The sequence below is a fragment of the Monodelphis domestica genome, chromosome 1 (assembly GCF_027887165.1).
Source record: "Monodelphis domestica isolate mMonDom1 chromosome 1, mMonDom1.pri, whole genome shotgun sequence".
Lineage (NCBI taxonomy): Eukaryota > Metazoa > Chordata > Mammalia > Didelphimorphia > Didelphidae > Monodelphis > Monodelphis domestica.
Genome location: NC_077227.1, coordinates 518,454,187 through 518,479,840, shown reverse-complemented (window position 1 = coordinate 518,479,840; position 25,654 = coordinate 518,454,187). Strand labels below are relative to the sequence as shown.

At 40.3% G+C, this 25,654-nt stretch overlaps 1 protein-coding gene across 2 annotated transcripts in view; it reads right to left on the bottom strand.

The window, feature by feature from the left end:
* PLB1 (phospholipase B1) overlaps positions 1 to 25,654 on the bottom strand; it is a 241,736-nt gene that overhangs the window by 107,545 nt on the left and 108,537 nt on the right. For both annotated transcript variants that reach the window (XM_056818431.1, NM_001077185.1), the window contains 8 exon segments: positions 23,486 to 23,559; positions 22,256 to 22,299; positions 14,332 to 14,440; positions 12,045 to 12,096; positions 8,127 to 8,207; positions 6,424 to 6,489; positions 4,660 to 4,760; positions 753 to 834 (listed from right to left, as the gene is read on the bottom strand). In XM_056818431.1, coding sequence (XP_056674409.1) covers positions 753 to 834; positions 4,660 to 4,760; positions 6,424 to 6,489; positions 8,127 to 8,207; positions 12,045 to 12,096; positions 14,332 to 14,440; positions 22,256 to 22,299; positions 23,486 to 23,559 — 609 coding nt within the window.

Genomic DNA, 25,654 nt, shown 5'->3' with positions numbered 1-25,654 from the left:
CCACTTACTTCCCAAAGCTGCAACCTTTGGAAAATAATTTCTCCTCTATGGGTCTTTGCAGCTTTAAATCAATGAGCCTGTGACACTGAGACTCAGAGGGGCTTTAAGATCCCTTTTGTGTTCAGAAGACACAAATCACAACTGATTTTTGGGCAACTGATACATTGCCCAAAGGTAGAGAAGGAGAAGGCAAGAAGATTCCAGTTCAGATTCCAGTTTTGCCTCTGACTTTAGGTCAGTGACTGCTTCTCCCCGATTCTCTACTTTTTTGGCTGCTGCGAAATATGAAGGGTTGGGGAGGGAGCAGCTAGAGCAGCTAGGTGGTTCAGTGGATTGAGAGCCAGGCCTAGAGATGGGAGGTCCTGAGTTCAGATTTGACTTCAGACACTTTCAAGCTGTGTGAACCTGGGCAAGTCACTTACCCTCATTGCCTAGCCTATATCTCTCTTCTGCCTTGGAACCAAAACACAATATTGATTCTAAGACAGAAGGTAAGGACCAAAACAAAACAAAACAAACAAACAAACAAAAAAACCATCCACAATGAGGTTGGGGCTGAGTGCATTAAGTTCCTTTCCATCTCTTTGAATTAATGAGCTTCAAATCCAAATTGCATACTAGTCAGCAGTATTCACCTCCCAAGCCAAAGTCAAATTTCCTTGAGCATTAAAAGATCTCTTTGAGAAGAGTCCAGAATTGGTAATGCATTCACATTAAATCCCTTAAGTCAACCTGTCTCCCTTCCATCTTACCTGGTATTGTTTGTTCAACTCAATGAGGGTGGTGAGCTCGGTGGAATTGTCCTTAAACTTCAGCACACAAGGGCACAGGGACCTGCAGATTGGAATCCAGAGAAGTCCCCACCCCATGAGGCCCATCACTTGGAATTTGCACAGTTTTAAGAGAGGCAGCAGCTTTTATTTCAAGTTCAGCTAGCTGGGGCACAGGGGTCAGGGGTGGGGGAAAATCCCTTTGAGTTTGGGAATCTGGGGGACAGGCACTTCTGTTTGTGACTCTGCAATAGGAGGGAAAGAATATATCCAAAGCTATGGGTAACCTTATAACCAGAGGAGGTGGGAGGCAGAAAGAAGTAATGATTGATGTATTTCAAAGAGGAGCTTTGAAATCATGGTGAGCGCTACTCTGGAAGATGATTTTCATCTGAAAACCCATAGGCAGATCAACTTGTGGAGTATTTGGGAAGGGTCTATAAGGAGCGGAAAGAAGGGAGGAATGAAGGAAGGATAGAAGGAAAGAAGGATGGAAGGAAGAAAGAATAGATAGAAGGAAGGAAGAATGAAAGGAAGGAAGGATAGAAGGAAGGAAAAATGGAAGGATGGAAGGATGGAAGGAAGGAAGGAAGGATGGAAGGATGGAAGGAAGGATGGAAGGATGGAAGGATGGAAGTAAGAAAGGAAAAATGGAAGGAAGGATGAAAAAGAAAGGAAAGATGAAAGAAAGAAAGGAAAGACGGAAGGAATACAGGAAAGAAGGATGGAAGGAAGGATGGGAGGAAGAAAGGATGGAAGGAAGAAAAGATGGAAGGAAGGATGAAAAAAGAAAGGAAAGATGAAAGAAAGAAAAGAAAGATGAAAGAAAGAAAGGAAAGATGGAAGAAAGGAAGAATGAAAGGAAGGATGGGAGGAAAGAAGAATGGAAGAAAGGAAGCATTTATTTGGCCAAAATGCCCCAGAAATATCCCCAAAGGAAGATAGGTGAAAGAAATTGGTATTATAGGAACATTAGATCTAGAATTTAAATTAAAAAGATATCTCAGACAACACAGAATATATACTTAAAGCTGGAAGACACTTTAGAGGACATTAAATGGAATTTCTCATTTTACAGATGGGAAAACTGACGCCCAGTGACTTGCCCAAGATCATACAGCTTATAAATGTCTGAGATGGGATTTGCATCTAGAACTCTTTGATGTTAAGATCAGTGCTCTGTCCATAGCACCAGGATTTCTCTAAGTTGGAATGGATCATCTAGTCCAAACCTATCATTTTACAACTAAGAAGATAGAGAACCAGGGAGAATAAGCACTTGCCCAAGGTCCCCCAAGGAGTATGGGGAGTTCAATGATGGTTTGTTCAATTTCTTTTTCTGAGATGGGATTATTTAAATATTATATTTCCTCTTTTGTTAATCTAGGGAATTTGTATTTTTTGAAATATTCATCCATTTCACCTAGATTATCAGATTTAATAGCTTCAATTTCCTCTTCATTAGAGGTGAAATCATCCTTTTCTTTTTGATACTGGTAATTTGATTGTCTTCTTTCTTTCCTTTTTTTTAATCAAACTAACCAATACTCTTTTTTATTTGTTTTTTTTTAATAGAACCAGCTCCTAGTCTTATTTATTATTTCAATAGTTCTTTTTATTACTTTCAATTTTATTAATTTCTCCTTTGATTTTTAGGATTTTCAATTTAGTCTTCAACTGTCCCCCAAGGAGTATGGAAGAGTCAAATAATCTGGCCTCATCTGACTCTAGCAGCCAATACCCTTTCTATTCTACCATAAAATCCTCCTGGGGAGCTGGGTTTGAAGGCCAGCTCTGCTACTTATTACTTAAGTGGCCACAGGCCAGGGGCTTTATCTCTTAGGCCTTCACTTTCCTTAGTGTGACCTCATAAAAAGAATATTGGAGGTAGGCAACTAGGTGATTCGGTGCTTAAAGAGCCAGGCCAATTCTAAGATGGGAGGTAAGGTTTAAAAAAAAAAAGGATATTGGATTTGGAATGGGAGGACTTGAATTTGTCTTCTACCTCTGCTATATTTATATTTGTGTGACCTTGGGTAAGTTGAAAAAGATGGTCAATAAGATTCTCTCCCTCTCCCCAGTGATAAATCTATGGTCCAAGGGTCAACTATAAAATGAAGGGTCAAATTAGACTTTTAAGATTCCTGTGAGCTCTAAACTCCACAATCAGACTAATCTATGAATTTGGCTCAGGAAAAGTTAGGAAAAAATTTAACAACTTACAAGCATACTATGGGATACTATAGAAACAATGGTGTGCAGATTTCTACCCTCTATTTCTAGTAAAGAATGGAAGAGATTCTGATTAGACACGAAGGAGGACTTCTCGTCTATAAGGGTTATGATCTTTCCCCTTTTAAACAGTTTTTTTTAAAAAGTCTTTGCCTTCTCTCTTAGAATCAATACTGTGTATTGGTTCCAAGGCAGAAGAGCAGTAAGGGTAGGCAATGGGGGTCAGGTGTCTTGCCCAGGGTCACAAAGCTGGGAAGTGTCTGAGGTCAAATTTGAACCCAAGACCTCCCATCTCTAGGCCTGGTTCTCTTTCCACTGAGCCACTGAGCTGCCCCCTCTTTTAAACATTTATAATGCCAATTGAGAGAAAAGGTTGGAAAGTAGTGTTAGCATGATTTGAATTCAGAATAGAGATGAACACAGTGGTGTCAAAGGATCCTATCCAATCCTAGAATTCTCTCCTGAGCAGAAAAGCCTGACACCCTTGTTCCAAGGATCATGAACTTTCTGCTTGTCCACACCAGCCCATTGGCTTGGCTGGAATGCTCCAAATAGAGATTTTGATTGGTACCTGAGATGTGTTAGACCAACACACAGGAAAAGGACATGACATGGAGAAGGAGGACTATAAAAATGAGACTGTGGAGTAGGCTGGGCTTTTTCTCTGGAGATTTTGGTTGGGACCTTGTCTGTGACTTGGCTTTGGTGGCTTGGGTGGAAGACACCCACGTGGGCTGGTAAGATTAGGGTGGCAGGCTAGGAAATATTTTTCTATTTCCTTCCCTCCTTATTTCTTTCTTATATATTAAAATTAAATTATTAAAAGCTACTATCATCCTCATGACTTAAGGGTTAATTATTTTACAAACGGTGACCACACCAATTTATTTTACAAACATTATATTTCCAAACTAATTTCTAAATATTACATTTGTTATAATATTCATTTTTAAATGTTACACCTCCCAGGTGGTCCATTATTTTGTATCATTTTCTCTATATATGTTTTGCCTGAGCTTAAATGGTTTCCACAATAGAAAGCTCTTTGAGGCCAGGTTTGGGTTTGTTTGATTTTTTGCCTTTTATCTCCAGCCCCCTAGTGCCTGGCATCTCATGGGTATTGAATGAATATTTCTTGATTGACTGTCAAGCAGCTGCTCTAGTATCAATGATAGTAGAAATTGAGTGAAGAGAGCCACAGCTACTCATCCTTGGGACTATCACCTCAGGTGAATGCTTCAGGCATTCCTGGCTATTTCCCTTATTCCCAAATCCCCTTTCAGTTAAAAAAAAAGTTGGGGTGGGGGAAGTAGACTGCCTTAAGACCACCTACATCACCAACATTCAGGTTACTCTATTGAACTTCAGCAACAACAATAAAAACCCTTACCTTCCATCTTAGAGTTAATACTGTGTATTGGTTCCAAGGCAGAAGAGTGGCAAGGGCTAGGCAATGGAGGTTGAGTGACTTGCCCAGGGTCACACAGCTGGGAAGTGTCCGAGGCCAGATTGGAACCCAGGACCTCCCATCCTGGGCCTGGTTCTCATTCCACTGAGCCACCCAGCTGCCCCCTCTATAAGACTTTCTAAATAATTGAGGCTCTTTTCTTCATGACTCTCTTATAGCCCGAGTCTCCTGGAGAACAATGTTCCATACCTGAGTATTACCCTTGGACAGTTGATGCTCTCCTCCTGGTACAGCTCCCTCAGGCTGACAATTGATAGCACAGTTACTAAGTTCACAAAGACCCGAGGAACCTGCCCAAAGGGTAAAATAATAATGGCGATGAGAATGATGCATGTTCACATAACAATAATAGCTAACATTTGTATACTACTTTACAGTTTACATTACACTTTAAATATACTAGTTCATTTAACTGTCAGCATGGCCCTGTGAGTAGACGCTGTTACTATCCTCATTATATGTAGCTGAGGAAATGAAGATGGAATGGTTAAGTGCCCATCCAAGGTCATTTAGCTAGTATGAAGCAGAAGCAGGATTCAAACAGGAGTTCCTGACTCCAAGTCATGCTCTCCTAATCAGTAAACCACTTAGCTTCCTCTGTAATACCACAGAATTATGAGACAGGTTGTATAGGTATTATTCCCATTTTACAGATGAAGGAACTGAGACTTAAAAAGGTAAAAAGCCTTGTCTAAGGTTACAGCTAGTACATATGAGGACTGCAATTCACACCCAAGCTTCTTGACTCAGATGCACAAGGACTCAGAGGAACTATGTAGATTTCCTTATTTGTATGTCAAAATATTGGTGGTTTGGAGTGCTTCAGAAGCATATCTCATTTCACAGAGGCCAATGACCTGAAACCACCCTGAACCCATCACTTCTAACTTCTCTCTGCTTTCTTCCCTTTATCTTCACTGACTGTGACTGTGACAGACATTAGTTCTGGCTCCCAGGGGAAATGGCTTGGCAGTACTTTGAGGTCTTCTTATTGGTGGTAATGATTTAAGATGCTAAATGGAAGTTTTGTGGCCAATAAAGTTTATCAGAGGTGTGATTGTTTCTGATTAAAAACTGCTAAAGCCCTAAGTCAAAATAGAACAGAGCCAAAATGAACCATGAGTCATCTGATCCACCCTTCTCATTTTACTGATGTCAGCAGGTCAATAAACATTTATTAAGCTCCTACTACATGCTAGACTCTGCTAAGCCCTGGGGATACAAAGAAAAACAATCCCTGCTCATAAGGAGACCATAGTCTAATGGGGGAAACAATAAGCAAAAAGCTTTGGATAAATATGTTATTTATAGGATGTATTAGAAAGAGTCAATGAAGAGAAGGTGCTAGAATTAAGAGGGACTGGGAAAGGTTTCCTGGTGAAAGTGGGATTTTAGCTAGGATCTGAAAGAAGCCAGGGAAGTTAAGAGATGGAAGTGAGGAGGGAGAGCATTCTGGGTATGGGGTACAATCAAAGAAAATGCCTGGAGTTAGGAGATGGAGTGTTTTCTTCTAGAAACAGCAAGGAGACCAATCAGTGTCATTGGATTAATGAGTATATGGAGGGTAAAGGGACTAGAAATGTGGGCAGAGGGGCAAGTTAGGATAGGCTTTAGAAACTGAATGGAGGATTTTATCTTGGTTCCTGGAGGTGTCAAGGAACCACTGGAGATGATGGCACAGTTAAACCTGAACTTTAGGGAGATCACTTTGGTAACTGAGCAGAAGATGGAGTGGAATGGCAAGAGACTTATGAGAGGAAGACTGCCTCCAGCAGACGACATATTGTCTAGGGATGAGGTCCAGAAACATTAGGCGACTTGCCCTAGTCACCTATGAATGGTAGAGCCAGGAAAGAATCCTAAAATCAACTTTCTTTTCATTGTAGTACATTCTGGGGGTTATAGTTATTTGGGGGCTGTTGTGCTTGGAGGATATCAAACATGGATCCATACCTCTGCATGGAGGATGTCCAGAGCCTTCCCAATGTGTGCTGTGAAGTTCTGAGAAGAATACCGAGGCTGTGGAAACAAGGAACTTCTTAACTCTTTGGATATAACTACACATTTTCAACATCTGCCCTTCTTTCCTGTTATCTAGGACCCGAGTAGAATGGCCAAGTAGTTACAGGTTAACATGGGTACCACTTTCAAAACCTTCAACCCTACTTGACCCCAGCATCCTTCCCCATTGAAACTTGCCTGGCCTCTGAACCCGGAGCCAAGTAGCTCATCTCAGAAGCAGATTCCTCTCCTGTGCTAAAGGGGGAGGAAGAGAAGACCAGGGTCCTCCAGATAACATATGTGCACAGTCTTTGTTGGGTAACCTGCTAGTGACTCTAATAATGGGCCTTTCAAGCCAAGAGGAGAGCAATGGCCAGGAGGGCAACCTAGATGGTAAGGGATACCAAGATATGTCATAGGAATGATTGAAATAACTGCAGTTTGGTCTAGAGAATATGCATCTATGCACATGCACATCTACATACATATCTACATGTATGCTATATATAGTATGCATATAAATGTATACACATATATAGGGATGGACATCCACATATACATATGCTTATATACATATTCATATACACACGCACAAACATATGAACATCAGAGATTTCTTCAAATATCTGCTGTGCTCTCATGAGGAAGGGGTAGTAAATTGAATAATAACTGCCATTCTTTTCATTTAGGGCATCTATATTCCCAGTCTAGGAGAGAAGCAGCCATGTAGTAGACATTTAGTGCCATTTTAAGCTAGTAGATCTTAGAACTACTCTAAGACTTTTTGAGACACTATGTATTATTATCTCATTTAAACCTTCCAATAAATCTTGTCATATAGGTATTAAAGAGGATATTGTCATTTTACCAATTAAGAAACTGAGCTAAGAAAGGTCAAGTGACTTGGCCTATTACTCCCTACAGGTGGGATTTGAACTTTGCTTTTCCTAAATCTGAGTCTAGTACTCTGGCCTCCACACTAGGCCAGACAATAGAGTCAGTACTGATGGGTGAGGTTATATAGGGAGATAGGTTTTGGTTCAACAAAAAGGAAATAATAACAGTGGAATGAATGATACTTTTGAAGTTTTAGCCAGATATGACCACCTCTGAGAGATATTGTAGAGGGGATTCCTACGTAGACATGTGTGTGTGTGCATTTAGATCAGGGACCTCTAAGGCCAATCCTTCCATCCTTGAGATTGTGTGATTCTCACCTGATAGTCTATCTAGATTGGCAGCACAAAGGTGGAGAGGGCACAAAGGACACAATGCTGGAGAGTGGTGGGGAGGAATCCCTTGTCTGTTTATGATTATTCATAAAGATGCAAAAAGATTTTCCATGATCACTAAAATGTTATCTTGTTTTCAAGCAAGATGTGATCAAAGTGCCAAGATAAAAAGTAATCAAAATCAAAACTATGATGCCTCTTCTTGCTTTACCTTACTAGAGGTGAATGACCTTTATATTTCCCAGTTAATGACAACACTAGGAAGGGACCATTGAATTCACATTCATGACTAGTTGAGCTCCAATGAGACCCACAGCCTGGATTATACCAATACCAACACTACTATTCCACAGACTATGGCAACCCCTTCATTGAGAATGTGTGAGTGGTTCAAGGTCCTCCCTTTGGAGATTGTACACTTACTGGGTCACTGCAGGAGTCACAGAGGTCATTTCCTCCTATAAAGAGGGTCACTATCTTCCAGTCATCTTGGAAATTTATCCTCTGAAAAGATTTTAAAAGCAAATGAACAAAACACACAGAAACACAACTCATAGCAAAAAGTGAAAAGAGAAATAACTGAGTCTTCAGAAGCAATAGGATCTCTATAGAAAGCAAGAAGTGATCACCTTAATGATGACAATAAAACAAAAATGAATTTTAAAATCTTCTAATGATCAGGACCATTTGAGCACATATCAACAAATAAGCAAAGCACAAGGCCTGAATTGCAATCCTGAAAGTGCTCCTTTTTTACCTTCGTCATCTGGGCCAAATCACTGAATCTCTCTGGGGCTTACTTATGGATTTTAGAGCTGGCAGAGACATCAAAGATCAAGTCTAATCCTTTCATTTTACATATGAGGTTGCTAAGTTTCAGAAAGATTCTATAACTTGCCCAAGGTCATATAACTAATAAATGTCTAAGGTAGGATTTGAACCCAGTTTTCCCAACTCCAACTCCAACACATTAGCCATTATTATAAATGATGACACAACACAATCAGAAGTATTGAACACAGTCTGCAGGCTGCCTTGTGGCAGGTAACAGTCCTGGGTGTGGTATGAACCATATTAAATTATAATTGGGAGGGGCAGCTGGGTAGCTCAGTGGATTGAGAGCCAGGCCTAGAGATGGGAGGATTCAAATCTGGCCTCAGACACTTCCCAGCTGTGTGACCCTGGGCAAGTCACTTGACCCCCATTTGCCTAGCCCTTACCTTGGGCTTGGAAGCCTTGGAACCTGCCTTGGAACCAATACACAGCATTGATGCCAAGATGGAAGGTAAGGGTTAATATATGTGTGTGTGTGTGTGTGTGTGTGTGTGTGTGTGTGTGTATAATTGGGAAAACTTTTACAATATAAATACAATAAAACTTAGATAAATGTTAATATTGGCCCCTGTTTCACTTTTAGTTTGACACCACTGGACTAGATAACCCTCTAAGGTCCTTTTCAGCTCTAGACTGATCTTGCCATGGTGAGATGGATAGGTTTCACTTTGAAGTTCAGAACTTTATGAACTGAAAGTGGAAACAATATTTCAGCTTTCTTTGGTCTTGGTGTCCTGAGGCATAGATAATTCTAAGATGAAATCAAAGACTTCTAGAGTTGAATCTTAAATCTTAGAAAGGATTCTGTCTGTCTCCTTTACAGATAAGGAATTTGAGGTTCAGAAAGCCTAAACTGACTTGTTCGGGCTCATTGCTTCGGTTCTTTAAAGGCTCTGTTATTTCATGGTGGTTGCTCACTCCACTGGTACAATATACATTCCTAACCTTATTTGTGTGTTTCTATCGGATCTTCACAGAGGGTCCACTCAGCCTGAGCTCTTTTGCTAGTTCTTTTACCATTTTGTGGTTATCAATGTGATAGTCTGCTAATCTACTGTCTTTCAGTCTCACCACAAAACTAGTCCTCCCCTTTTCTAGTCAGACAGATCTTTTATACTACTCTTTTAAGATCTGTCTGACAGGAAAAGTATACCTTCCATCTTGGAATCAATACTGTGTAAGGAGCATTACAAAGTATACTACGTTGTATCGCAAGTTATCCTTGATATGCCATATCTATATTAAAACCTACCATGAACCTTCCTCTTTCCCTTTGGGTCACTACAATTATGTTCTTTCTGAGGTTGGGTTGCTCCATAACTTTCAGTACGGTACCATTAAATGTTGGTGCCAAAAAGATGGGCTTTTGGTACAACTAAGTGGCTCAGTGGATAGAGCTCCAGGCCTGGAGACAGAAGGTCCTGGGTTGAGAGCTAGCCACAGACACTTCCTGGCTATGTGACCCTAGCCAAGTCACTTAATTCCAATTGCCTAGCCCTTACCACTCTTCTATCTTGGGACCAATGTTTATATCAATTGTCATAATTTGAACACTGTGTATCCATCAACTCTCTTTATCTCCTGTTTCCATGGCTAGGTCAATCACTTTTGAGTATCTGTAACTTTCTGAGAAGACCCCAAAATCTTGTTGCACTCAGCACAATGCCCTTTCAAAATAAGAATGTATGTAGGAAGACCTCTCCATTAAAAGTGGCATTGAACAAAACATTATCCATGATACTGAAAGATTCCTTTAGTGAGCCTATGATTCCCCAATGGATTCCTCAATCAATAATGCTGACCAATGAGAATTATTGGACAAATCTGTATCCACATTGATATCTTTTCTGGAATATTATACAAGGTTAATTATTCTTAGATGATTTAACACATGTGTGGGAGACTTGGGCTACAGGAGACATATTACCCAAAATTAGATGAACATCAAGTGGTAGAGTCATGACTTGAAGCCATGCTATCTAGATGAAAAACAAGTGCTCTTTCCACTACAGTAGCTGCTGGCTGGATCAGGTACATTAGGCACAGGCTACTAGCCTGCAGGTGATTTCAATCAGCCACACCCAATAAATATGCCAGTGTTGGGTTCAATGCAACCAATAACCTTTGCTCACACTGGCATGTTCTAACATGAATGCAGATGCCCACCTAGCCTCATTGTCCCTGGAGCTCAGTCAGAATGAAGGGTGTGGTAGGGATTACCCACAATGGGAGTGGTGTGATTTGGTAGGAGATTAAGCAAGGAGAGGTGGTGTTAAGGGACTCTTCAACCCTAAGGGACTCTGGGGAAGGAGGCTGTTCTCTAATGTTCAGGAAACTAATATTTCCATTTTGAAATAAAGGAGAAAAGCATTTTCTCCTAAAAAAGTCCTTTTGAAATGGCCCAATGAACCCAGGAAAAAGGGCTCTAAGTAAGAGCATTCTCATAGTTTAATACTAATTGAGAGCCAAGAGCATTAGTAGGTAGGATTGTGCCAAAGACTTTTAGTGAAAGATAGTGAACAAGTTCACACTTCAGACTGCTTTTGTGAAAGTTCAAAACACCTTTCTCCCTTAAGAAGCCAACAGAAATACTGTACTTCCATCCCAACCCTTACCCCCATCTATACCACTTAAGGTGATGTTCATCCCCACTTCTCTAACAATGTTAGAAAAAGCACAAAGCCTGGGCTGAAGGGTTTGTTTTTCTCTATGGATCAAACTGCCCTTCTCCAAACTGTGGCCAGAGCACCATGAGCAGCCTAAAGAAGATTCTGCAAAGCCTTTGCTATCCTTTTATACTATCTCAGTTCTGTGTAAAGTTGGCCTTTCTGATCTGCCCTTCTGAAAGAGGGAAAGGCACAAAAGAATTGAGAACAAAAACCTAATATGTGACCACCTTAATGGAGCAGTCATTCCATATTGGAATGACTGACAATATGGGCTACTTAAACACATTTCCACAGCATAGAACTCATATTCATCATTCATTAACTTTTTGACAGAGACCCATGATTTCATCTGCATATGGAACTCATAAGAGAAAAAATTCCTTCTGCCAAAGCAGATCAGCAACTATTATACAATTTCTAGTCTTGGAGAGTTGCCTGGTATTGTGAGAAGTTAAATGACTTATCCAGGATCACATAGTAACCTTATGGTAGAGATTGGGCTTGAATGCAGGTTTTCCTAACTTTGGGGTCACCTCTCCAACCACTACTATATGCTGTCTCTCAGATAAACCCATAGCCTCCTATCTATTTGTTTTGTCCACATGGATGTGGCTCAAGAATATTTTTAACGGGCTTCTGGTCAATTTGGAGATAACTGACAATGGAACAGAGAGGCTTACCTATTTACCAATTTATCCATTCATCCATCCATCCATGCACCCATCCATGTCTTCATCTAGGTTTCTACCTGATTTTCTAGCTAGAATTCTATTCAAGGTGATTCCATAATCGATAACCTCTCAGGACCCTTTCAACCATTCATTGAATCCATACTTACTTTGTTTTCTTTCATGAGATCTACCAATCTTCTAGCCTGGCTAGGTAGAGTCCTACAAAAGTAAAGAAAGAAGGGTGCTTTAGCAGTAGCAATGGTAGCTTGGAATTTTAAGGGGGAAGTTAAAGTAGAGAGAAGGTAGGAATGGGTGTAGGCAAAAGGAAGATCCTGTAAGAGGGTACCTGATGCCCCTAAATATAGGTGAAAAAGGAAAGCATAAGGAATGAGAGTAGATGGTAAAAGAAGTCCCTGTGTGGTCTCTTCTGCTCTTCCTTGGATCATTATGTGTACTATCTGGTTAATCATAGCTTCTTCCTTATTTTCTAAGTTAAGCTTTTAAATTGTAACAGCAAGGGTGCCACATACTCTGCTCCCCCAGTCATGCCAGTTTGGACATACAAAAAAACTTAGTGAGCCTAGATTTAAGATAGCAAATTTAAGCCAGATTAAAAGAGACACTAATGATAGTTTTGTGATGTCGGTAATTTTTCAGTTTTTGTAACATGAGGTACCAGAGGGAGGACATATCTGGATAGAGATTCACAGTACCAGGCTTTGGCATCTGAAGGACAGGGTGAAGGTACTGAATTCTCAGGCAGTGTGGGTGGGGGGAAGTCTGAAGAGGAAAGGGACCAGGAGTTGAATAGAACTGTCATTTAATACTCATTAGATCCATGACTTCTGCTATGACATCCAGGAAGGGATATGACCTTCTTTCTAGTCCCTGAAGTTTTTCACCCTAAGGGTGAGAATGTGTAAAGGTAATCCCTGAAAGGAGGAGAACAGCCCTCATCCATCCCAACCCCTTACCCCCATCTGTACCACTTAAGGTGATGTTCATCCCCACTTCTCTAACAACGTTGCTTTCATAGTAAAAGATAGAGAAATCCAAGGATGATTTGAATTTGTGTAAGCCAATTAGAAAGTGAGTGAGCAGTGAATATTTTCAGTTGGGTAAAGAGGTAATAGAGGGTATAGTATAGGGCGCTGGACTTATAATATTGAAGTGGAGATTTTAAGACTTGGGGTCAAGTCTTGCTTCTGACACTAACTGTAAGACCCTGGGCAAGTCATTTAGTATCTCTCAGCTTCAGTTTCCTCTTCTAGAAAATGAGCACAAAAGTACCTATAGCTTCTATCTCAGGACTGTTATGAGGCTCAAATGAGATAATGAATATAAAAAGCATTGCAAACTATAAAGCACTATAGAATGTTAATGATTATTATTACTCTATGTGGCTGACACAAGCACAAGTTAGAAAGATCTATGACTTTTATCCTTTGACCCTTTCAAGTCAAAAAACTTTGAGCTATTAAACCAATTGGTTCATCCCAAGATTTAATTCCATGTATAAGAAGGAACCATGACCCTCCCCCACCAAAAAGAGGCCATGGCCTATGGATATACTAGCTTGAATAAGTTGTCCCTTCATGTCTCAGTGTCTCTGTGATATATAGAAAATAATAACTGCAAATCTATCTCACAAGGATCTAGGGGGAATAAATAAGATAAAAATTATTTGAGGTTCAGGGAAGAAAAATTAATACTGGAATCCACTGGATTAATATGATTCGAGAAAACTCTATGTTATCTGCTATAGATTGATTGATCCTGTGATGGCTTCAAGCCTCATGGTCTGCCCCTTTAACATCCTCAACTGGTGTGGGTTCAGGGAATGCAATATAGTCCCAATATTCCCCAAAGCCAAAGAGACAGGCAGGTCAATCTGCTACGGGTGTGGGGGAGAAACCCATAATCCCTAGCAAAGCTTTATAAAAGCCTGGCACCTCTGACAGTCACTGCCTTGGGTCACTGTTCTTCCTTTAGAGCAGAGGGTGAAGACAGGGGTGCATCATGCTAATCTAGATCATTGCTTTCAGAGTCACATAGACACATCCACATACAACACATATGTATGAACACATGTATACAAGCTATACATGCAAAATACATTTACATTTACACCCTAAACAGAGTTTCTGCTTCTTATTGCTGTTGTTCATTCATTTTTAGAGAGGACCATTGCATGGAGGGGTGACATCTTGACTTGTGCGTGAACTTGATATAAGTGAGGCAGAGTTGTAGGAAGTCATTAGCCTCAATCTGTCTTCCAGAGTCATTGAATTCCCATTTCCTCAAAGGGAATGCCCTGACTAGCCCGATGCTCCCAGATCTCCCCCATGCAGAATCCTCATCTAGCTCGATGGCCATAATCTAGGTTGGAAAGCTGCCAAGCAGGACTCCCTATGGACTCCTCTATTAGTTGTCCCAAAGGCCACCCATACTTACTCTGATGTGGCTCCTGCTACAGCCTGGTTCAGGAAGGCTGCTGCACTGTTCTGGTTTCCAGTGCCAGTGGAGAAGCCAATTAGGGATGGGTTGAATTCCCTGAGAATGTCTAGAAATAGAAGAATTCAATTCTGTATGAAAGTTTTCTGGGAAATCCTTCTTGAAGAAAAAAAGGAAAGAGGGAGGGAGGAGATACGAGTTCCCCCAAATGTCTGACTTCAAAGGCAATGCCCCCCAAAGAAAATACTCTTGAGATTGTGAAAATCTGGGGAGCAGATATCACAGGGTACAAGCCAGGAAGCAAAAAGGAGGATGATGTGACTCTAGGAAGCAACAGAATGCATTGGGTAGAGCCAGTCAAGAGTATTTCCATTCAGGATATGATTGGAGATGTTGACTAAAAGATCACCCTAGTGCAAATCTCAATAATATGGAAATGGGTTTTGAACAATGATACATATAAAACCCAGAATTGCTTGTTGGTTTTGGGGGGGGGGTTTGAGGAGGGGAGGGAAAGAACATGAATCATGTAATCATGGGAAAATATTCTAAATTAATTACTTAAATAAAATTTTTAAAAAAGAAAAAAAAAGAGTATCTTTATTCAAATTCCACCTTTGTCATTTATTGCTTGCCTCACCAAGGAGAGAGAAGGGGGAGAATTTGGGAACTCAAATTCTAAAAAAACAATTATTAACATTTTTTCTACATGCAATTTGGAAATCTTTAACAAAATAAATAAAAATGATTTTTAGAAGTTATTACTAGGACAGGGCTGTGGATAGCCAGAGTGGGCAGACTTCAAGTATGGGATCTGGGCATCTCATAAAGCTTCAGATTGCAAGACTGGAATAATAGTAAAAGATGGAGTTAAGCAAATATTTATCGTAAGGTGGTGGTCATTAGATTATGTTAATAGTTAAAGAATCATGAACAGAGGAAAATTTTCCAAGGGAATATAAACATGTGGCTCCTTCTATCCAGAATCATAAATTTAGAGCTGAAAGGGACCTTAAGTCTCAATATCTCCATTTTAAAGGTGAGAAAATATCCCCAGAGGTTAAATGACTCACCCAGGGTCACACAGCTAATAATTCAGGATTCAAACCCAAGTCTTCCTGATTCCAAGTTGAGGGTCCTATCCACTACACCATGCTGCCTCTCTATCCACAGTGTGAAAGGTCCAGATTATTCTCAATTAGACCAGAGCAGGGCCCTGGCTGAATGAGGTATAATAGAGAGAGGACTGGACTTAGGAGTCAAAAAGATCTGGACAACTGACTAAAAATAACAGCCAAAAATGTATCACATCTCAGAAGTCATAGTTCAATTTTAAGCTTTAATGGCTAAAGCTAAATAGCATTAATAGCTTAAACTAAATAAATTTTAATAGCTTTAACTAAAATGGCTTTGGGGACACCATTTGAAGATATGAGAGGCACTTTACAAATATTATCTCATTTGATCCTCATTGCAACCCTGGGAGGTAGATGCCATTATGAGCCCCATTTTACAGATGAGGAAACTGAGGCACGCAGTGGTTAAATGATTTGCCCAGGGTCAAGTAAATGTTGCAGGCTATATTGGAACTCAGATTTTCCTGACTTCAGGTTCTGCTCTCTTTATTCATTGGGCCATCTGATTGTTTCTGCCTCTTATTAGTTTTGTGACCAGGAGCAAGCCACTTCACTTTTTCTAAGCCTCAGTTACCATCTTTTTTCTTAATTAAAAAAAAAGTTTTTTAATTCTTACCTTCCATCTTGGAATCAATACTGTGTATTGGTTCCAAGGCACAAGGCAACAGGTTAAATGACTTGCCCAGGATCACACAGCCAGGAAGTGTTTGAGACCAAACTTGAAACCAAGACCTCCCCTCTCTAGAGCTGACTTTCAAGTCACTGAACCACCTGGATGTTCCCTGATTCATCTTTAAAATGAAGGACTTGAATTTCTAAAATGCTTCTCAGCCCTAAATCTATGAACCTATGATCCTACATCAGAGCAACAGAGATGCAAGCAACGGCCTTCCTGGAGTAGTAAATCCCATAAGACACTAGCTATATGCTGCATGCACAATAGCTGGGGTGCCAAGGAACATGCAAGAAGAGACTTTTCTAAAGCATCTTGTAATCCCCTTTTCTATCACTACAGATTCTCTCTAAGAAGACAAAGAAAGAAGCTGGTAAGTTGATTTCATCATTCTCTTGAGGGCAACAAGAAATACCATTTCACAAGATTCTTGGTCACCTTGCCTTGCAGGGCTTGTGATGAACATGAACAATGGAACAGACAACTATAAAGGCAGTAGCAGGGGGCAGCTGGATGGCTCAGTGGATTGAGAGCCAGACCTGGAGATGAGAGGTCCCAGTTTCAAACATTCCCTCAGACACTTCCATGCTGTGTGATTCTAGGCAAGTCACTTGATCCCAACTGCCTAGGATGACCCTAGTCAAGTCACTTAACCCTAACTGTCTAGCCCTTAACATTCTTCTGCCTTAGAACCAATATATACTATTGATTCTAAGATGGAAGGTAAGAGTTTAAGAAGAAGAAAAAAAGATGACAGCTTATATAATTGTGTCTGCTGCAGTGGATGAAGGAGAAAAATTCTAAGAAGATCTTGAGAACATAGTTGAAGGTAAATCAAATTATAATTCATTATAGAGTGAATCCTGTGTGGACAGAGGAGAAAGAAGGGAAAAGTATTAGAAAATATAATTCAGGAGGGAAAGCTAAATAAGATCAAAGCCTTCTCAACTACATAGAAATCTCACATGCTAACATACCTTTTTATGAAGAGAGTTGGAAGGTACTAGCCTAGCTAAGTGCTAAAGGGCATCACAAAACCCAATCTGGCTATTCAAGAGGCAGTTTCTTAAAAGAAGAGAAATGACTAGTTCCTGTCATCTTGTCTGAATGGTGAGATCATTGACAGGTTAGAATGAAGGTCAAACTTAACATGAAATTAAAAGAAAGGAAAAACATAAAAAGATATATACAATTATAACTCTTCTAATGAGCTATTGACCCTGAAAATTAGGAAATAACTTTTTCATTCATTTTGATTATTAACACTTATTAGAGTTTAATCAATATAAAGTATTCATTACAACAAGGAGACAGACAGAGCTCACAAAATACCTTTGACAGAAAATATATGATCTCCTTTTAAGGGAGGTATAGTAGCCGAGGTCAAGGCTTCAGAACATAAATTCCTTTTCAACACATTTCAGAAGAGAATGGCAGATTATTATAAGGAACGTCACCTCACAAATAATGAAAAGAAGAGGAGGCAAAATCAAAGTTAGCATAAAGTTCAACTTAGTCAAATCATCCCAAGAGAATTTTTTGTAGAAGAAGCCAACAAAAAGATGTGAAATGGAACAGGACTTCCAGAATTTTTATAGTGATCTAGTTTCATTGATGAAAACGGAAAACTCCTCATTCAGACTTAATGCCTCTGTATCTGAAGTGATACTTAAGGAAGGAGAAATAAAACTTGAAAGAAGGAATTCAGAAAGCGCAGTTGCACATCATCAATTATATGAAAAGGAAGTCCATGCTGAAGACAGGAGGAACCCAGAATCTCAGCACTGGAAGAGACCTCAGAGGCCATCCAGACCAGTTTATAGTTGAATAATGTCTACAATATTCCTAAAAAGTAGTCATTCAGTTTTTGCTTGAAGACTCACAGCAAAGGGGGAACCCACTTCCTATCATATACAGGCTCCACTTTCTCCCAGTTTTTGAAAATTATAATAAAACTTGTCCTCCAAGCTTACGGTGTCTCTCATTCTACAATTCAGTATTTCAAAGATCATAGACAGTGGGTCAGCAGTCAGTCTGCTAGTACAATTATAAAGAAACTCAGAGCAATATTTTCAAGATACTTTAAAAAGGAGAAAACTCCCCCTAAGTGGAAGAGACATCATTACCCCCCAAAAAAGAAGGTTGCAGAAAAGGAATCAGTAACTCCTGATACAAAAGCCCATTTTTTTCAATTCTATGAAATCTTTTAAGAAAAGGCTGTAGGGCAGCTAGGTGGTTCAGTGGATTGAAAGCCAGTCCTGGAGATAAGGGGTCCTGGGTTCAAATTTGACCTCATACACTTCCTGGCTCTATAAACCTGGGAAAGTTATGTTTATCCTCCACTGTCTGGCCCTTACTGTTCTTTTGCCTTGAAACCAATACTTAGAATCAATTCAAAGATGGAAAATAAGGGTTAAAGATGTTCTGGTCTATATCCAAGGTATCCTTGATAAAAACATAGGAAGGGAATAGGCAGGCCATCTTGGAATAGGATGGCCTCTTTAGCAGAACTCATCTTCACATTTACACAGCTAATTGAGAAGTGTGGTTAATAACTACACTGATTTTATTTCCTGTTGTTTTCAAGAAACTGCAAGCATATTTACAGGGAGAACAAAATGCAAGCCTTAAAGATCTTCATTCAACAAAGCAATTTCCTATTCATATATTACAGTTATAATAAATTCTACCAGAGATACAATTATTTAGATATTTTTGTTAAAATTATCTGATTATTGGTATCAAATGGGGGGAGGGAGGAGATATGTTCACAAAAGGTATTGACCACTCTTTTTTTTTAACACCTACCTTCCATCTTGGAATCAATATTGTGTATTGGTTCCAAGGCAGAAGAGTACTAAGGGCTACACAACTGGTATTAAGTGACTTGCCCAGGACCACACAGCTAGAGAGTGTCTGATGCTAGATTTGAACCCAGGATCTCCCAATTCTGGACCTGACTCACCCAGATTCCCTCTATTTGCCACTTTCATCATGATGTCCAACACAAAATCCAAATGGAAGAGTATACAATGGGAGAGTCTATAGATGGTGAGGTTCTTCATGTACTCCTATTTGCAAATGGCTTTGTGTGATTACATTGAACTACTGTTAGAACATTACTACATCTCCTCAATGAGAGCCATAACCTTTCAAAGGAGACCAAGTGGATGAAGAAAGCATATGTTTTATATCACAATATGCAACACATTTACAATATTATTTATTGAGTTAATTTGCCAATGTAAATATCTTTAATAGGCACTATAGATGTAGAATGTACCAGACTGAGATTTAAACATGAAGAGGAAAAAAGCTCAATTGCATTTGTAAATCATAGAGCTTTCAATGATTACTAGCTTCTTCTTATACCAAAATATGTGTATGTATATATGTCATACATATATATGTCTGTATATCTGTCCATCTATCTTAGCAGTATATTCCCTGTGATATTCCATAGCTATCAAAATCTTCTAAGGCTCAAAATTAGTAATGAAGACTGAAAATAAGTGACTTGGCCAGATTCTCACAGCTAATAAGGATCTGAGACAAATAGCAGATTCAAAATTCCAACTTGAGTCTTTGGACATCATATCCAGTGTTCTTTCTACCATAACATAAGGCTAAGTCTGTTCCCCTTCTCTGCCTTTTGAATACCTTCTTTGGTTAAGGATCTTCCAATTCTGGAAGTCTTTGTTTCTGTTTCACCCTGACACCCTCAAATCATACTATTCAGGATTGTACCATGAACTGAATCAAGATTAAACACAAGTTCCTCCACTGACTATATGAAACTCTTGACAACCTGACTCTAATCTACGTTCCCAGGCTACAGGTTAGCAAAAATTGGTCTTGCTGTTCCTTTCAGAAAATATTCCATCTTCAGTACTAATCTTTTGCCCAGGCTGTAGCTTCCCATCCCCATTCCTCATTCCCACTCACACCCCCATGTGCTCCCCTCAAGGAATTCCTAGCTTCCTTCAAAACTCAGTTCAATTGTTTTCTCCTACAAAAGACCTTTCTTCATTAACACAGCTAACTAATGCATCCCCCTAACCTGAAATTACCATGTATATATTTGTATAGATTATTTATATTTTCATTTACTTACATGTGTACATATTATCATCCCTGATAAAATATAAGCTCTTGGAGGACAAAGCTGTTTATTTTTTTGCCTTTGTTTCTCACCACAGTGGGAAACCACCAAGGTGCCCACCAAGGACTCTTTCTTTTCAGTCATTGTATTCCAAAGTACTTAGCAAATGCCTGGCACATAGTGGGCACTTAATAAATGCCTGGTGATTGATTGAAAAGCAGCTGCCCTGGGATTTAGCTAGCATTTCAAACTCCAGCATACTTTGGGATGGTTAGCAGCCACTACACTCTATAGGAGGCTGATTGTACAGTGACTCACATTTACTGAGCATCCCAAATAATCCCTCAGCACCAGAGAAGCTTATTTATAGCTCATGTGTATAGACCTTGAAACTAAGAAGTCAGGGAATGCATTTGGGCACAGAATTGTGCCCACTTAAAATTCCCAGTGCCTGGCTTGGACTCCAAGGTCCTGGGCAGTTGTGTTTCCTTTTGATTATGACATCATTTTCTATTGTTAAGGATCAATATCTTAATAAGAGATTTTTTAAATGGCTTAAAAGTATCATTGTTTGCAAAGAAATATTATAAAGGGAGTAAAAACAAGGAGAGGTACACAAAGAATTCCCTTTATGGAATGCTAAGAGATTTAGGGAGGAGTTCCACAGACTGGAGTCAGACTTTAAAAGAAATGTAATAGTTTGAGGCTTGCACTAGGATCCAAATATGGCTATGTTTGCAGAGTGAGATCAAGATAGCTGTCTCCCTTCACCTCACTGCTGTGAAGACAACATTACATATAGTGTTGGGTACACACACTACATCACATCTAATAACATACCAGGTTTAATTCTTTGTTTTTCCAGGACCCAGGGACCTAGTGCACCCCAAACATACTAAGCACTACAGCTAGATGGGTGGTAATCTTCATGTGTTTTTATAAGGATTCTAAGTACAAGGAGGCATACGCTCCCACCATCTTCCTCACTCATCCCCAACCCCTCCTCTGATCTCCCCCTTTGTCTTTTTTCTTCTTTTTTCCTTCCTTCCTTCCTGCCTTCCTGTCTTCACTTCTCTCTCCCTCCTTTCTTCCTTTTCTCTTTCCTTCCTTCCTTCCTTCCTTCCTTCCTTCCTTCCTTCCTTCCTTCCTTCCTTCCTTCCTTCCTTCCTTCCTTCCTTCCTTCCTTCCTTCCTTCCTTCCTTCCTTCCTTCCTTCCTCTCTTTCTCCCTTTTCCCCTCCTTCCCTTCCAGAGATCTAGAGCTTAAAGACATATCAGAAGAGCTGCTGAGATCGTGACTTTCCCGAGACCACACAGCTAATTAACAGAGGCAGGATTCAATTTGGGTCTTCTAATTCCAAATGATGCCTGCTGGCCTTTCCTTAGACTGTTTGACAGCAGGGACCCTATGTGTGCACAGAAGTATGATTATATTGGAGAAAGGAAAGCGCCATCCTTTTTTGTCGCCAGCCCTTAGGACCGTGCCTGTCGCATAGTAGGGGCTTAATAAATGCTTGCTGACTCCTCGACTGCCCACCTTCCTCTTCCTCTTTCAGCCTTTCCATGGATTTCTCAGACTAGAAGCTGTTTGGAGACTCTTGATGTCTCTTCCGCGCTTAGCTTAAACTCCCTCTCCTCTCACTTTCTCTTTAGAAAGAGTTCCTGCCCTCACGTCCACACTAGTTCTTTCAATCTCAATGACGAGTCACATCCCAGAGCCCAAGGACCCAGCCCAACCCGGGAGGGGAAGAAGAAAAGGGTGGGGGTACGAGGCTCCAGAGTCAGGGACGCACTGCCCCCTGCTGCATCTTCAAGTTTCCTGGTCCAATTCCCATCCTCACAGTGGGCGGCAGTTTCGTGAATTGCCTCACTGTAAAGGCAGCCTCGAGAGGGCGGGCAGTAGCCTGGAGGAGGGATGCTTCGACTGGGACTCCCTGGGCCCCGGAGGTCACCTGTGCTATAAATCAGCTCCGCGCTCCCCAGCCCCCACCAAGCGCCTGCAAGCAGGTACTCACTTGCTAGGGTGGTGACGGTGCTGATGTTCTCATTCCCTCCAATACTGTTCCGGGGGAGGAAGAGGAAAACAGTGATGAGGGCAAGAAAACCAAGAAAACAGCACCACGCATTCGAAAAGCCACTTTCCTTCCTTTGTACAGGAGAAAGAATTCTCTCTCCCCTCCTGCCTATTTCCCCCTAAATCCAATTCTTCAATATTCAGGTTAGATCAAAGATGTTAAAACTGGAAGACACTTTAGAGGGCTCTAGTTCAACCCTTCTCATTTTACAGTTGAGGAGCCGGAGTCTCAGGGAATTAAGGGATGTCCAAGGTAGCAAGGGGTAGAGCTGGGATTTGAACGGAGATCTTTTACCTTCAAATTCAGGTTTTGGTTTTTTTTTTCCTACTATGACCCATTTTGTTTACTCAGTGTTTGGGGCTTGGATTAAGGAAACTAAACGAATCAACATTTTTATTTTGCCTTTAAAGCAGTTTGCTTTTCTAGCTCTTCTCAGGGTCTGCCTATCACATTAGAGGCTTCAGCTTCCAGATAATTAGGGAGTGGGAAGTAGGGGTGGCACCTGGACAAGGCTCAGTTGTGAGTGTCCAGCTCCCTTCTTGCCTGGAGTTATAGCTTTAATGGGAAGTTGTGAAATTCAAAATAGGATCAAGTGGAGCAATCACTTGGAGTTATGGACTTGAATCTGAATTTTATCTGTTCTACTTAAGACCTAGAGACTTTGTTCAAGTCATTTCAACTCTGGGCCTCAGGCTCCTTGTCTAAAAAATAAGGTGATTGAACCAACTGGTGATTGAGGACCCTTTCAACTCTTGAATTATATGATTATTTATAAAGGGGACAGAAGAGATGATCCGTACCAGTTCTGACACTCTATGATGCTCATAAGGTCTATTCTATCTAGAGTAGGAAGAAATCCTTGCAAATAGTGGAGAGACCCTGGAAAAGAGTAGCTGCCTGACTTTTCCAGGTCAAAACTTCCATATATTCTTTGGTTTGGTCCCCCAAGTAAGTCCATAGATCTCAAACTCTATTCTTGGGGTAACTGTTGACATCTTTCAGGTTCTATGTGCCATTTTCATTCATCAGGTTATGCTCATGGTGAAGAATAGCCTGACATCTCTTCCCTCCTCTGTTTACCCCAAAGGAGACTCCTTTAACACACTCCTTTGTCTTCTGAAAACCTTGCTCTCCTCTCTCCCAAAAGGCAAAAGGTATTGACACACTCACCTCCAAGAGAGACCTCGGTATTGAGTTAGGACATCAAGGATATTGCCAGGCGTAGATCCTGCTCCATTACCTGCCTGACATTTAAAAAGGAAAGAAAGAGAAGTGAGTTTCTTAGATGAGATTCATTTGGTCTCACTGCTTGAGGCATTCAATTATCCTCAATTCTTGCCCCATCCAAGAAATGCACATGTAAACTGATACATTATGGCACAATCAAATGTAATAGACATCTCTACTAGCAGCAATGCAATGACCCAGAACAATCCAGAGGAATTTAGGAGAAAGAACGCTATCCACACCCAGAGGAAGAACTGTGCGAGCAGGAACACAGGAGAAAAGCATAGGATCAATCCCGTAGTTCAATGGGGATATGATTAAGGATCTGATGTTAAAAGATCACTCTACTGCAAATATGAATAACATGGAAATGGGCTTTCAACAATAAAAAAATGCTCACGTACATTTGGAGGTGACAACCAACTATAGTAGCTGTCTAGATGGCATTTTTCCCATTTCCTCAGAAGTCAAGCTCTTTGACTGGATAGGGAGTTAGGAGATCTAAGTTTGGGCTCAAGCAAGGAGGCTGCTAGCCCACTTCTAGATCTGGCATAAAATAATTATGTGACATAAGGCAAGTCCCTTATCTTTTCTGTGCCTCTAGCTTCTGATCTACAAAATTAGGGCATTGGACTAATTCTTAAACTGAGATCCACCGATTCCTTATAGAGTCCATGAATTTGGATGGGAAAAAAATTATATCTTTATTTATACACACACATGTATAATTTTTACATATTTTATATTATATATTTATTATATGTAACATATGCCATATAATAATATTATATATATATATATTTATTATTCTGTGAATGAGGTACATAAACTGTGGTTCAGAGTGCCAAGAGGGTCCATGACACATACAAAGTTAAGCACCCCCAGGCTAAATAATCTTTGAGATCCCACCCAGGTCTAACATTCTACATATTTCTAAGCATCCTAAGCTGGCAAGTCATGTTTTGAATAGGAATCTGATTTCCTACATAGGCAACAGAGAGTGAATACGCTCAGATATGTTGGTTTTCCAGTCTTTCACCTCAACCTACCCCTCTTCTCCAGTTTCTGCATTCAAGTCATGCCAGGAGCTGTTGCCTCATTAGGGGAATTCCTTGAAGATCATTCAGGAAAAAAGAACCCTATAAAACTTTGCTGACACTTGATGAGTCACCTATCGTGAAAGGATGCTAAAGAAAGGAACTAGGAGGGCCAGCAATAAGTGGTGAAGCTCAGAACAAAAGCAGTCCCCATTTTTACTGCTGGGTGAGTAAAAGCTGCCAGGTAGCATCCCAAGGGGAAATCCCAATAAGCTAATGAAAAATCCTGCACCCTTTCTAGCTGTCTAAGTTCATGTGGTATTTGTAAGGTTTTCGAGACCATGTTGGGGGATGGCTTTCAAAGCAGAAGAAAAGGTATTAAATTGCCAGCTCCAAAGGAGATATGAATCTCCAGAAAAATATTCCAGTTCTGGTAGCCTGAGAAATTTTCCTCTTTTATCTGGGGTCCTTTCCTATGTTCACTGGCTTCTTGATGACTTTGAGCACTACCCTTATTCTTCTGTCTTGTCTGTTCAGTTTCTCCCAGTGTTGCTGGAGGGGTAGAGGGTGGCCTGTAGTTTCATTTTAGAGCAGAGGTAGTAGGGAGTTGGGGACAATTTATTAGCATCATCCACTCTTCCTACTGCCTTGCCCACTGAAGCAGTTCAATAGTAGTTAGAGGATTATACCTGGAGCTGGGAGTACTTGAGTTCAAATCTGGCATCAGATATTTACTAGCTGTGTGGCCCAAGACAAGTAACTTAACTCCCTTATTCCTCAGTTTCCTCATCTATAAAATGGGCAGCTACCTTCTAAAGTTAATGTGAGGATCAAAAGAAATTATATTTTGCAAACTTTGAGTGCCATATAAATGATAACTATTTTGATTATGAATATAACTATTATTCTTACTAACCCTTCATTCCTTGTTATTACATATTCCCTGACTACTCTTATCAGGTTGGCCTTTATCCCAGCCTTAAATTGACAGTGGTAGAAGGTTACTGGGAAGGACAGCGTAGGGATGAAGCAAAACATTCTGGAACTTTAAAGTGAAAGGATTTAACTACTACAG